The sequence below is a fragment of the Ictalurus furcatus genome, chromosome 27 (genome assembly GCF_023375685.1).
Source record: "Ictalurus furcatus strain D&B chromosome 27, Billie_1.0, whole genome shotgun sequence".
Classification (NCBI taxonomy): domain Eukaryota; kingdom Metazoa; phylum Chordata; class Actinopteri; order Siluriformes; family Ictaluridae; genus Ictalurus; species Ictalurus furcatus.
This window is the reverse complement of record NC_071281.1, coordinates 4430933-4446862: the sequence shown is the minus strand read 5'-3', so window position 1 is coordinate 4446862 and position 15930 is coordinate 4430933. Positions and strand designations below refer to the sequence as shown.

At 40.0% G+C, this 15930-nt stretch overlaps 1 protein-coding gene across 2 annotated transcripts in view; it reads left to right on the top strand.

Annotated features, from left to right (window-relative positions):
- cntnap5b (contactin associated protein family member 5b) overlaps positions 1-14011 on the top strand; it is a 37023-nt gene extending 23012 nt beyond the window's left edge. For both annotated transcript variants that reach the window (XM_053617146.1, XM_053617145.1), the window contains 14 exons: positions 3117-3223; positions 3546-3665; positions 3774-3974; positions 4186-4342; positions 4708-4835; positions 5151-5321; positions 5925-6143; positions 6942-7181; positions 8762-8986; positions 9620-9753; positions 12190-12277; positions 12529-12732; positions 12974-13048; positions 13220-14011. In XM_053617146.1, coding sequence (XP_053473121.1) covers positions 3117-3223; positions 3546-3665; positions 3774-3974; positions 4186-4342; positions 4708-4835; positions 5151-5321; positions 5925-6143; positions 6942-7181; positions 8762-8986; positions 9620-9753; positions 12190-12277; positions 12529-12732; positions 12974-13048; positions 13220-13377 — 2227 coding nt within the window. In that variant the 3' untranslated portion in view covers positions 13378-14011. The remainder of the gene's footprint in view (positions 1-3116; positions 3224-3545; positions 3666-3773; positions 3975-4185; positions 4343-4707; positions 4836-5150; positions 5322-5924; positions 6144-6941; positions 7182-8761; positions 8987-9619; positions 9754-12189; positions 12278-12528; positions 12733-12973; positions 13049-13219) is intronic.
- Positions 14012-15930: the final 1919 nt, after the last annotated feature.

The following is a 15930-nucleotide window of genomic DNA, read 5'->3' as shown; positions in this document are numbered from 1 at the left end:
ACATGCCCTGAGGTTCAGTAAAGTTGATCCTAAAATAACAATCCATCACCCCAAACAGGGGCAGGAGCCCCATACAGGGCAACATGGCCGCCGTGCCAGCCGAGGTTTGCCCCTCTGCCAAGGAAGAGAATTAACCTGAGTGATAAACGAGTGGTGTACACCAGAGTGGCCCGCGGAGACGACACTGACAGAATTTACTCTCTGTCTCCGTTTCCTCTCTCACTCTCTCCTGAATTATATCTCTCTGCTCCATTTTTCTTCCTCTGTCTCTTCCTCTCGGCTTCATTCTCATTCCTGCTGGTTCTCTGTTTGTCTTTCCTCTCCCTCCTGACTGTCAGCCTCAAAACTCAGATAAATCTGTTCCTGAGAAACTCTAGTAAAAAGATTTACTCATTAACTAGCATCATAGTAAACACGCTAACACACAAACTAGCATTATAGTAAACACGCTAACACACAAACTAGATTTAAAGTAAACAAGCTAAAACACAAACTAGCTTTAAAGTAAATACGCTAACACAAACTAGCATTAAACACGCTAACACACAAACTAGCATCATAGTAAACACGCTAACACACAAACTAGCTTTAAAGTAAACATGCTAGCGCAAACTTACACTTAACACGCTAACACACAAACTAGCATTAAACACGCTAACACACAAACTAGCATTACAGTAAACACACTAACACACATAATAGCATTAAACACGCTAACACACAAACTAGCATTATAGTAAACACACTAACACACATAATAGCATTAAACACGCTAACACACAAACTAGCATTATAGTAAACACACTAACACACATAATAGCATTAAACACGCTAACACACAAACTAGCATTATAGTAAACATGCTAACACACAAACTAGCGTTATAGTAAACATGCTAACACACAAACTAGCGTTATAGTAAACATGCTAACACACAAACTAGCGTTATAGTAAACGCACTAACACACAAACTAGCTTTAAAGTAAACACATTAACACACAGACTAGTGTTTATATTGTAAACCACCAACTAGACCAACCGTCTGTTGTTTGCAAGCAGAATATACAGTATGAAAGATTATTTAAGGAAATATTAAATATTTAATGAAGCTGGAATGATAAATGAATGTTTGGATCATTCATGCAACCCGAGCTACTTAGATTTTTGTCTCCAGTGGATATATTACCTACCGCCTTCAAAGGCCATTGATTACAGAATGGCACTTCCTTCCACTTCCTCCTGTGAATTATTGATGAAGAGCTAACTCGGCTTAGCCTAGCATAGCTTAGCCTTGCTTCTTTGTCTTGCCCACCTGGAGTGTTTTGGCTCGATCGGGTGGATCGATGGTATCCTGGCTAACACCCAGAGGACTCGGATACCCACAGACCACTGCCCTGAGTGTGTCTGTGTGTGTGTGTGTGTGTGTAAAGCATAAGTTTTCAATGGATGTTATTCCTTTAAAGGTATTTCTTGATCCATCAAGGGGGAACTTTTTGTAATATTCAAAGGATCTTGGGGAGGAAAAAGAATGTCATTCCTATAATAATAATCATAATCTTAATATACTTTGTGATCAAGACCACACGTGAAAAGATCGCATTTGCCAGTTGCAGATGGACTTGACTGATGATGGGGTAAATCTCGGTTGGCACAGTGGCAGTATTTCCCCTGTATGGGATTCCTGGTAATGTTTTGGGTGAGTGATTGTTAATTTAGGATCACATCCATTGAGCCTTGGATAGTGTATGAGATTGAAGGGTATGAACTAGACATGAACTATACATTTTTCATCAAACTAAAGGGCAGTGGTGGCTTAACGGTTAAGGCTCTGGGTTATTGCTCGGAAGGTCGGGGGTTCAAGCCCCAGCACTGCTAAGCTGCCACCGTTGGGCACTTGAGCAAGGCCCTTAACCCTCTCTGCTCCAGGGGTGCCATATCTTGGCTGACCCTGCGCTCTGACCCCAGCTTCCTGACAGGCTGGGGTATGCGAAGAAAACAATTTCACTGTGCTCTACTGTATATGTGACCAATAAAGACTCATTATCATTAAACCATAGTACAGGATTCGGTGCCAAACATCTCGATTGGGGTAGTTGCTGGCCTACTCTGGAGTTCACACAGGAGCTGGAGTTTTCTTCACGGACAAGATGGTTAGCTCTGACAGGAAGAACCTGTCCGACTGTTATATGCTCTGAAAAACTGTTTGGAGTATTCATTCTTCTTGGAGAAGGGGGTGCAGTTGAACAAGACGGTACCTCCTACTGGGCCACAGGGCGGTCAGAGTACCTTGGGCCACAGGGTGGTCAGAGTAACTTGGGCCGCAGGTCGGTCACAGTACCTTGGGCCGTAGGCCGGTAAGAGTACCTTGGGCCGTAGGTCGGTCAGAGTACCTTGGGCCGTAGGCCGGTAAGAGTACCTTGGGACACAGGCCGGTCAGAGTACCTTGGGACACAGGCCGGTAAGAGTACCTTGGGACACAGGCTGGTCAGAGTACCTTGGGACACAGGCCGGTCAGAGTACTTTGGGCCACAGGGCAGTCAGATTTAAGGCTTTATATTTTGGTAAAAACAGAGACAGAACTGTGAACTGATCACCACTTGGTGAATGGGATTTGTCACACTGGGCAGTGGTCATATGTTCCTGGTAAACCCAGGAGAACCTTCTTGGTTTGCTTGGGAGCGTCTATCAGAAGCTGCAGTAAGAGACAAATTTAGAAACTCTGTAGCAGGAAGTCTGATGGTACCTGTCATAACTCTATATTCTGACTCTAAAACATGCTGGTGAAGGAAGCTGTCAAATTAGAGAAGGGGGCTTCTGAGTAATGCATAAAAAGAGAGCAGAAAGGCCTGAAGCAGTAGCTGCTGCAGGAGCGAATGCTTGGGCATGGGAGGAGTTTATAGAATCCATTTAATAAGACTTACCAATAGGAGATGAAGATCTTGCACAAGATTGAAAAGCAAACACAGGGTCATGTTGACCTCTCCTGGGGATGATCCTGAGCAATGGAAGGAGTGAACTGATGATCTCCTTAGGTGAAATGTCAAGAACTTCTCCATTATGTAATACTGAGTATTGTATTTCACACAGCATTGATGATTGATGTGTGTTTGCTGCAGGTGTTTGCTCAATTACTGTGAGCATGGTGGTGAATGTTCTCAATCTTGGAGCTCCTTCAGCTGTGACTGTTCTGGTACAGGATACACGGGAGCGACCTGCCACAACTGTGAGTCACAGTAATATACACTAACATACGCTAATGCCCTATTCCGGCTAAGATCAACATGGGATGGGTGAGTTTCTAGAAGCTTTATGTTCTCCAAACCCAGATGTTTGTGTCACAGACACACACACACACAGTGAGTAAAATTACGTACAGGAAACAACAGTCATGGCTTTGTGGCATACCACCACAGTCAGACGTCCGTCAGCGGAGTATTTCACTTTCTTTTCTGTTTAGAAATTGCCAGGGGCAACACCACTGCCAGTCACTATCTGCCACATTAAACAGCTGTGATCAGATCCTCCCTGTGTTTTCCCTGTTTCAGCCATCTTTGAAATGTCATGTGAGGCACACAGATTGGCAGGAAGCTCCTCCGGATTTTTCTCCATCGACCCGGACGGCAGCGGGCCGCTCACACACACTGTCGTGTACTGCAATATGAGTGGTGAGTGTATATACACAAACACATACACATAAACACACACCAGATATAACCTTGATGGTTTGAGTATGTGTGTATTGCATGTGTATGTGTGTGTGTGTGTGTGTCCAGAGGAGAAGGTGTGGATGGTAATTGGTCATAACAACTCAAAACCGGTGAGTGTTCAGGGTTCGAGTTTCCAGAAGCCGCATGTCATGAAGCTGAACTACAGTGCATCCCTGCAGCAGCTCACAACCCTGCTTCACAGAGCGCAACACTGCCAACAGGAAGTGGTGTATCGCTGCAGGAAGTCCCGCCTCTTCAACACCTGGGGTAAGAGTTCGATAATCTGAGTAGTCTTCCTGGTTAAATAATGGTATTCGATAAACTGGGAGAGCAAGAGAACCGTATGGGAACTGTAGGAACTAGAGCCGGCAACAATAAAGGGCGCATGGAGAACCACGCTAGTCCAGAACTAGATACAGGAATATGGAAATGGAAACATTTCCATTATTGAAGTACTTAGTGTGCTCTTTTCCCCCAGATGGCACTCCGTTATCATGGTGGAAGGACAGAGCAGGAGAGAAGCGGACGTACTGGGCCGGGTTACTGCCCGGGGTTCAGCAGTGTTCCTGCAGTTTGGCGGAAAACTGCATCGATATGAACCACTTCTGCAACTGCGATGCAGACCGGAGCTCTTGGTGCGACACGTACACTTACAGTCTGTATAACAGATCCTGTCTGAGGTCACGTTACTTCATCTAGCTAATCATACGTTTATCACAGTTACAGTCCTCCATGTTTTTGCTATAAATAAATAATCGTAGAAAAGCTGCTGCGTTTGTGCCGAGTTCGGAAAAGGGACACGTTTTATCTGGAGTGTTAGAAATCCGGCCTACTTGGACCACTCGTAACATCAAAAATAAATGATAACCAAATGATGGTAATATTTTTGTCATGTTCTAACTCTAGGTCGTTATTTTGAGTCTCTGTTCTTTCATTTTGTTAATGAACATTTAACGGACATTAAACGCTAAAAGGTACTCTACGTGTGTGCTGTTTCCAGGGAGAACGATACCGGACTGCTGTCCTATAAGGAGCACCTTCCCGTCACCGAGATGGTGGTGGGAGACACGAACCGAAGCGGCTCAGAAGCCGTTTACCGAGTCGGCTCACTGCAGTGCCACGGAGACAGTAAGACGTTTCCGTCATTAAAAATCAAATAAATACCAAATACAATTACAGTCAGTTCGTCTCGTAGCAATTGTTCCCGTTAAAAATACACTGACGGAATGTCCCGGAATGTTACTAGATTTATTTACCAGAACTGTATTATTGACTGTAGCGGACATGTAGGGTTTTTTTTTGTTGTTGTTGTTTTTTTTTTTGTTCGGACTGCTTTATGGTGCGGTATTTGTGACAAGAAGCCGAAGCCAGACTAACAGTGAGATGCGACGTCGCTGCTGTGCGCTAACACTGAAGTCCGTTACGTGGCGTTTTTATTCGTAGGGTTTCTGTGGAACGCCGTGTCCTTCTATCAGGAGTCGTCGTCCCTGCACTACGCCACGCTGCACGCCGAGCTCAGCGTCGATATCTCCTTTTACTTCAAGACCACAGCGCCCTCTGGAGTCTTCCTGGAGAATCTGGGAGTCCGAGACTTTATCCGGGTGGAGCTGAGCGGTGAGGAACTTTCTTAAACACGCAGAAAGGTTTAATAGCGTCTTCCTGTAAGGTGATTTATCCTCCATGCCAGATCTTTTTACCGTTTCATAATCCGACACGCGGATGTTTCATCTTCCTGACGGCGCGGTCGTTCCCGCGAGTGTCATTAATAACATCGTGCACGACTGGTGGCTAATGTTAGATAGTTATCTGATAGTTTGTTCATGAACGAAAGGAATGATACATCCTGAGTGCTCCCGGAATGGCGCAATTTTCCAGAACGTTCTCCTCCATTCATATTGTTCATAACGTTCCATTCGTCACTTCAAAACATTGGGATTCTATTTAAGGTATTGTTTTGGGGGGTTTTTTCGTTGCAAAAATGAGTTCAACAGTGAGATATCTGCATGCTACTGAATATTATCTTCATGTTTTACATTACAACTGGTGTTTAAAAGCATAAAAATATCAAGTTTGAAGGTAGCCAGATCGATAAAACTTCCAGTTCCAAGGTCTCGGGATGTTCCGGCTAACGTGAGATGTTTATTACTGTAACTACGAATAATACGCCTGGTCTCTTCCGATTATCTTTGATTGTGACTTTTGGCCCCGCCTCCCCAGCGCCATCGACGGTGGAGTTCTCGTTCGATGTCGGAAGAGGGCCACTGGTCCTGACGGTGAAGTCTCACGTCCCTCTGAACGATAAGCAGTGGCACCACGTCCGAGCCGAACGGAACGTGAAGGAGGCGTCGCTGCAGGTGGACCAGCTCCCCCTGCGCTTCCTGGAAGCGCCGCACGATGGCCACGCCCGCCTACAGCTCAACGGACAGCTGTTTATTGGTAGGACATGCCTTTTTATACAAGATATTGGAGTTACTCTCATTAAGGTGACACCTGCCCACACCCATTTCATTTCATAGGCCACGCCTTCTCTGGTTTTTGCCACTTGATAGCACCTAGAGTTCGCAGTCATCCACGCCCATGCCTTTAAATCAAATGATAATTATTATAAAGTCTCTTTAAATGTCATCAAACTTGTTTGCGTCATGTTCTAGTTAAATCACTCACAGTGTTTCACATATTTTCTTGACTAGTTATTTTTATTTAAAGCAGCGCTCCACTGAAAATCCTAATTAGGTATCCCCCTGGCCACGCCCATGCTCAGGTAAACACATCACTCTTCCAGATGTTCGTCTTCAGGCGTTGCTTGATTATAAAACCTGCAATAAATCTTTCTTCCTTCTTTTTTTTTTAGCTGGATTGTTTTGATCACGTTCACACTGTTTGTTTAGAATTATATTATATTTAAATCCAGTCTCCAAGATATATATCATATGCCATACTTGTCCAACTTTTTTCAAATTCCTAATGACTAAATCTTTTTAATACATTTAGGGAGGTTTCTTCTGGTGATATAAACCTCTTATTGTTTTATTATTGGACTATATTGTTTTATTATTTATTTCATTTCTGGTCATTAGTAAGTAATTATGTAGTAACTATGCTGTCATGCTAAAATGACTATAATATATATAATCAGTAAAAGACTGCAGTGTCAGTGTGACCGAGGCTGTGAGAGGTTTTTTTTTTATTATTTATTCTGAATTATTCACACGTCCACCCCTCGTGCCCCTGCAGGAGGAACCGCCTCCAGGCAGAAGGGATTTCTGGGATGCATCAGAGCGTTAACTATAAACGGGATGAGCCTTGACCTGGAGGAACGCGCCAAAATGACCCCGGGGGTGAGCGCGGGGTGTCCGGGTCACTGCAGCAGCCAGAACCGACTGTGCCACAACCGAGGGCGGTGTATCGAGAGGAACAGCGGATACGTGTGCGACTGCACACACTCGGCGTACGGCGGACCGCGCTGTCAGACCGGTGCGTCATCATCACGCCGTAAAAACGCCAAGACGCTTCTTCTTTATTCAAGATCCCCAGCAAAGCTGTCATTCCCAATCCCAAAATAGCTTCACTGTTACAGTATATGCGCTCACTACACAGGGCAGAGCGTAATCCTCGTACGCGTGCTCCGTTTCGAAGGTTACGCGTAAGTTCCTCGGTAACTATAAACGGATAAAAAGTGCACGTTATTCTCTAATTAACTCAGTAAACTGCTGTGGTGTAAGAAGAATAAAGACACTTTGGAACATGCGGTCAACGGGAAAATAATAATCAAACTTTGGGGTGGTACGATTAAAGTATTGGCGCCCTGCTACTACACTACACTTTACTGTATGTGACTCCCCACTAATCAGTAGTTACGCCGCAACCGCCAAAGAAGTTCTTCTCTCCTTGTGACGTGAAGCGGGAAAGTCGCTGATTTAGTAGATAATAAAGACGGCAAGCGTGTAAAAGCGCCCGTGAGATCTGTGATTACGTGCAGAACAGTCTCTCGCGTCTCTTTTATGTCTCTCAGTGTGTATTTTTATCCCACGATTATTCACAATTATAACTCAAACTGTGTGACGGGAGACATCGAGTGGGCTGTAAAAGTCTGATCAAGAGGTGAAAAGATGAGAAAATGACTGCCCCTCCCCCCCTTCTCTCTCTCCCTCTCTCTCTCTCTCTCTCACTCTCACTCACTCGGCCACTTCTCCTCCTTAATGAGGTGTCTATTACCATAATCTGGCATCGCCGGTGAGAATTTCCTGCAGAAGGTTGCGACCCGGCTCGTCCTGACGGAGTCTCGCTGTCCGTCGCACCACATCAGAGCAAATTCAGTGCTATGTCAGGTCGCTACGCCAGTCAAACCTCTCTAATTATTTCTCCTCTCCTTTCCTTTCTTCCTTCTGAGTGCGGCGCTTTTTTTCATTTTTATTTCTTTTTATTTAAATGTTTTTTTTATACAGTTTTTCCGGATGTAACGAGCGAAGAAAACCGGCCATGTGCGAAGCAACTCGGCTCAGACTCTGAATAATTTAGCATACGTTTAAACTTCTGTCTCTCCGGGTTTATTTGACGCGTTTTTTGTTCATAATTTTTTTCTCCCCGTCTCGGAACATTAGCAGGCTGATAGCAGGAAGGAGAGGGAAGCGGAGCGGAAAGCCGAACGATTTCACAAACTCTAGCCACCGTGGACAGTTTTGCTTAAGTAAACTGAAGTTGTGGGAAAAGTCGCGAGCACTAAACCCCGCCCCTCATCCTGAACTTAACCAACTTAACCAGGTTCATCAAGCAAGACACAGAAGGTCATGCACGAAGTACACATGATTTAAATCGAGACGTTCTAGCTCCGCCCCCTTCCACTCATTTATATTCGTGAATCTTCGGACTTTATTTATTTATTTACTTGTTTATTTATTTAGCGAAAAAACATGCAAATGTTAACAATTAAATTATGCACGGAAATTTAGAACCGCTACAAAGTAACACTTGTACACTTTGTACACACAAATGACTTCATTAGACATCTCTCGAGTTCGTTTCAACACCTTCATGTTCTTTTCTTTGGTCTCTAGAAGTCTCTGTGTCGTTCGAGAGCGGCACGTCGGTGACCTACACGTTCCAGGAGCCGTTCTCGGTGACGCGCAACACCAGCGTTCAGTCGTCGGCCATCTACGCTCAGAGCAGCAAGTCTCGGGAGAACATCGCCTTCCGCTTCCTCACGACCAAATCGCCCGCCATGTTGATGACGGTCACCACGTACCAGCAACAGTACATGGCCATCATCCTGGCTCGTAACGGTATGCGTGCTATCGTGCTAGCTAGCAACACGCTAACATGCTAACTAGAAACATTTATCATTTAGATTTGTTATTATTAGTGAGGTAGCTAGTTACCCTGCGTTATATTTCTGTATTTTGGGTTATCGTTAAATATTCTTTCTTTCTTTCTTTCTTTCTTTCTTTCTTTTTTTCTTGCCGTGCATTTGTCTAATTTTCTGTTTGTTTGTTTACAAAATTTCCTTGTCGTTTTCTTTTTGTATTTAGCTCAGTGGTTCTCTTTGTAGTAAACATTCATTCTATTGCGTAGTTGTTGTTTGTACTTGTTTGTTTTTAATATTTTCATTGGATTTACATTAGCTTTATTTGACGTCGGTTATGTGGGTTTTAGAGCGTTTTGTTTTTTGCTTTGTTTTTATAGAGTTTTGAGTTTGCAGTCTGGTGTCTGGTGTAAAGTGAATTAGCAAACGTTGGCAAAGGTTAGCCGGTCCTCAGTAATTAGCGAGAAGACAGAGAGGAAGTGTCGTGTTTGTGAAAATAAAACTGAGTCAGAGAGAGAGAGAGAGAGAGAGTGCAGCTGTATTTGAGTGGAAGACGAGCAGCAGGGACGTGGTGCGCTCTGAGGTGGTGTGTGTTTTCTCGCTCGTCTCTCAGGGAGTTTACAGATTTGGTATAAACTGAAGCGGGAGATGGAGCCGGACGTGTTCACGGCCACCGAGTACAACCTCGCTAACGGACAACTGCACCGAGTCCAACTGCACAGAGAGGGCGGGGACATGTACGTCCAGGTACCAACACTGCGTTTCCTGTCAGCTGTTATTAACACTCATTATATATAATACACACTTATTAACACTCATTATATATAACACACACTTATTAACACTCATTATATATAACACACACTTATTAACACTCATTATATATAACACACACGTATTAACACTCATTATATATAACACACACTTATTAACACTCATTATATATAACACACACTTATTAACACTCATTATATATAACACACACTTATTAACACTCATTATATATAATACACACTTATTAACACTCATTATATATAACACACACTTATTAACACTCATTATATACAACACACACTTATTAACACTCATTATATATAATACACACTTATTAACACTCATTATATATAATACACACTTATTAACACTCATTATATATAACACACACTTATTAACACTCATTATATATAATACACACTTATTAACACTCATTATATATAACACACACGTATTAACACTCATTATATATAACACACACTTATTAACACTCATTATATATAACACACACTTATTAACACTCATTATATATAACACACACTTATTAACACTCATTATATATAATACACACTTATTAACACTCATTATATATAACACACACTTATTAACACTCATTATATACAACACACACTTATTAACACTCATTATATATAATACACACTTATTAACACTCATTATATATAATACACACTTATTAACACTCATTATATATAATACACACTTATTAACACTCATTATATATAACACACTTATTAACACTCATTATATATAATACACACTTATTAACACTCATTATATATAACACACACGTATTAACACTCATTATATATAACACACACTTATTAACACTCATTATATATAACACACTTATTAACACTCATTATAATACACACTTATTAACACGCATTATATATAATACACACTTATTAACACTCATTATATATAATACACACTTATTAACACTCATTATATATAACACACACTTATTAACACTCATTATATATAACACACACTTATTAACACTCATTATATATAACACACACTTATTAACACTCATTATATATAATACACACTTATTAACACTCATTATATATAACACACACTTATTAACACTCATTATATATAACACACACTTATTAACACTCATTATAATACACACTTATTAACACGCATTATATATAACACACACTTATTAACACTCATTATATATAACACACACGTATTAACACTCATTATATATAACACACACTTATTAACACTCATTATATATAACACACACGTATTAACACTCATTATATATAACACACACTTATTAACACTCATTATATATAATACACACTTATTAACACTCATTATATATAACACACACTTATTAACACTCATTATATATAATACACACTTATTAACACTCATTATATATAACACACACTTATTAACACTCATTATATATAATACACACTTATTAACACTCATTATATATAACACACACTTATTAACACTCATTATATATAACACACACTTATTAACACTCATTATATATAAAACACACTTATTAACACTCATTATATATAACACACTTATTAACACTCATTATATATAACACACTTATTAACACTCATTATATATAATACACACTTATTAACACTCATTATATATAACACACACGTATTAACACTCATTATATATAACACACACTTATTAACACTCATTATATATAATACACACTTATTAACACTCATTATATATAACACACTTATTAACACTCATTATATATAATACACACTTATTAACACTCATTATATATAACACACACGTATTAACACTCATTATATATAACACACACTTATTAACACTCATTATATATAATACACACTTATTAACACTCATTATATATAATACACACTTATTAACACTCATTATATATAATACACACTTATTAACACTCATTATATATAACACACACTTATCAACACTCATTATATATAACACACACGTATTAACACTCATTATATATAACACACACTTATTAACACTCATTATATACAACACACACTTATTAACACTCATTATATATAACACACACTTATTAACACTCATTATATACAACACACACGTATTAACACTCATTATATATAACACACACTTATTAACACTCATTATATATAACACACACTTATTAACACTCATTATATATAATACACACTTATTAACACTCATTATAATACACACTTATTAACACTCATTATAATACACACTTATTAACACTCATATTATAATACACACTCAACACACATTGTTATACACGCTTAGTAACGCTCATTGAAATACACGCTTATTAACACTTATTATTAATACACACTTATTAACGCTCATTAACGCCTCCTAATTTCTCTTCCTCTCTCTCCTCAGGTGGATAAGGATGCGAGTCAGAAGTACGGCCTCTCCACAGACCAAGAGTTAAACCTCATCCGCTCTCTGACGCTCGGCAAAGTCACCAGTAGGAAGAGAGTTTTTTACAGTGATATTTTAATACTTAGCTAATACTAGCTACAGTAACTACATTATCTAGACCTTCTTTCTTTCTTTCTTTCTTTCTTTTTTTACAGATTTTCTTTCGTTAGTTAGCTAGATAACTTGTTTATATCTTAATAATTTCAGTACAGAAGTGAGACAAACACAATCATAAAGTTGTAACAGGAATGTTTTCTCTGACTTTTACTGAAGCGTTGGCGTCTCTGTGGTCCTCAGGTCGAGCGGGCGTGGATGAGGAGGTGCTCCAGGCAGGAGCAAAAGGTTTCATTGGCTGCCTCTCATCGGTCCAGTTCAATCACCTCGCTCCTTTAAAAGCGGCCATTTTGAATCGAGGAAGCTCACTAGTCAGCGTGCTTGGGAATCTGGTGGAGTCCAACTGTGGAGAGCTGGCTGATAGATCCCACTCACACTCACTGTCAGGTAACAGCTACACCTGGGACACCTGAGTTAGTGGGAGCTGAATGGGCGGGGCTTAGTGTGAGTCTCTTCTAGTGATGTTCTAGCACATTTGTCCTAATAAGACATGTCTTTGAGTGTTCATGTAAGCAAATGAGAGCTGCTCTTGCGTGGGTGTGGCCTGAAGACCATGTATGGGAATGTGGGTGTGGCTCTGAGAAGCAGCAACTCAGTAGTATCGGTTGCTTTCCTCTCCTCCTCTCAGACCACACAGATGGAGAGAAGCGAGGGAAGGAGCGTCTGAAGAACTCTGAGCCGAGCGACTCGGCCGTGATCGGAGGTAAACACCGCCGCTGCCGTCGCCGTATCCCGTCATCCTCTCATCCTGTCTTACATTCTGTCCTGTTTCTTCTCTACTTGTCTTACTCTCTGTCTTACTCCCTTATTTTATGTCTCCCTGTCTCACTCTGTGCGTGTTTGTGTGTGTGTGTGTGTGTGTGTGTGTGTGTAGGTTTGATAGCAGCCTTGCTGCTGGTCGTGCTATGCATCATGGCAGTGATGATGCGTTTCCTGTTGCGTTTTCGGCGCGAGCGTTCCCGCCAGCCCAAAGAGAAGGACCTGCGGGCTCAGTCGGAGCTCAGGGACAGCAGGAAGGAGTATTTCATTTGACCCCTAAATGACCCCTCGGCTGAGTAACCCTAAATCACCCACGCCATTAGGGAGGACGGCAGGAGAGCCGCTAGTGCCCTTGATCTTTGTTCCCTTCCTCCATAAGCTCAAGCTTGTTTCTGCCCTCTATAAGCTCGACCATGGGAAACAGGACACGGCCGAGCAATGGAGAACGAAGCCACCTTTTCAAGGGAGAAAATAATACTTTATACGACCTTTGACCTCATCAACCCCTTGCTGAGTTTAGGGAGGAGACCAGAGACTATCAGGACACAGATAGTGCCCTTGATGCTCGTTCTCTTCCTCCCTCCCTTCCATTTCCAGCCAGGGCTGATCGGCCGGAATGACACACAGCCAGCCATGGCCACGGAGAACGAAGCTGCTGTCTCAAGGAAGACAGGAGTACTTTACATGACCTTTGACCTTTTAAGCTTATAAATGGAACAGGGATTGGGACACAGCCGAGGTGATGCAGTGGAGGTAAACGTGATGTGAAGGAGTACTTCATATGACCTCTGACCCCAGTTAGGAGACCAGTCAATCGCTCAGTGGGAAACACACACACACACACACACACACACACACACACACACAAATGGCACATTCACTAAATGCAGAGTGAAGAGCGGAAGTGTTCTCATCAGTGGCTGTTATATAATAACGTTATAAAATGTTATATAATAACGTCGTTTCTCACACTCCAGTCATTACATTAATGAGAGTATTATTAGTATTAACACTAACACCATTAACATTAACATCAACAACATTAACACTAACACCATTAACATTAACATCAACAACACCAACATTGACATAAACAGCATCAACAACATTAACACCAACAACATTAACAACAACATTAACACCAACACCAACAACATTAACAACAACATTAACACCAACACCAACAACATTAACAACAACATTAACATGAACACCAACATTAACAACAACATTAACATGAACCCCAACATCATTAACAACAACATTAACATGAACCCCAACATCATTAACAACAACATTAACATGAACACCATTAACATCAACATCATCAACACTGACATTAACTACATTAACATCAACATTAACATCAACAACATTAACACTGACATTAACAACATGAACATCATTAACATCAACATTAACACTGACATTAACGACGTTAACAACATTAACATCAACAACATTAACATAAAAAACATTAACACTGACATTAACGACGTTAACAACATCAACATTAACATCAACTACATTAACATAAAAAACATTAACACTGACATTAACGACGTTAACGACATCAACATTAACATCAACTACATTAACATAAAAAACATTAACACTGACATTAACGACGTTAACGACATCAGCATTAACATCAACAACATTAACACAGACATTAACAACATGAACATCATTAACATCAACATTAACACTGACATTAACGACGTTAACAACATTAACATCAACAACATTAACATAAAAAACATTAACACTGACATTAACGACGTTAACGACATCAGCATTAACATCAACAACATTAACATAAAAAACATTAACACTGACATTAACGACGTTAACGACATCAGCATTAACATCAACAACATTAACACAGACATTAACAACATGAACATCATTAACATCAACATTAACACTGACATTAACGACGTTAACAACATTAACATCAACAACATTAACATAAAAAACATTAACACTGACATTAACGACGTTAACGACATCAGCATTAACATCAACAACATTAACACAGACATTAACAACATGAACATCATTAACATCAACATTAACACTGACATTAACGACGTTAACAACATTAACATCAACAACATTAACATAAAAAACATTAACACTGACATTAACGACGTTAACGACATCAGCATTAACATCAACAACATTAACATAAAAAACAGTAACACTGACATTAACGACGTTAACAACATCAACATTAACATCAACTACATTAACATAAAAAACATTAACACTGACATTAACGACATTAACATCAACAACATTAACACTGACATTAACTACATTAACATCAACAACATTAACACTGACATTAACTACATTAACACTGACATTAACTACATTAACATCAACATTAACATCAACAACATTAACATAAAAAACATTAACACTGACATTAACGACGTTAACGACATCAGCATTAACATCAACAACATTAACGGTGACATAAACTACATTAACATCAACATTAACATCAACAACGTTAACACTGACATTAACGACATCAACATTAACATCAACAACATTAACACTGACATTAACGACATTAACATCATCATTAACATCAACAACATTAACACAGACATTAACTACATTAACATCATCATTAACATCAACAACATTAACACTGACATTAACTACATTAACATCAACATTAACAACATTAACACTGACATTAACTACATTAACATCAACATTAACATTAACAACATTAACACTGACATTAACTACATTAACATCAACAACATTAACGGTGACATAAACTACATTAAGACCAACATTAACATC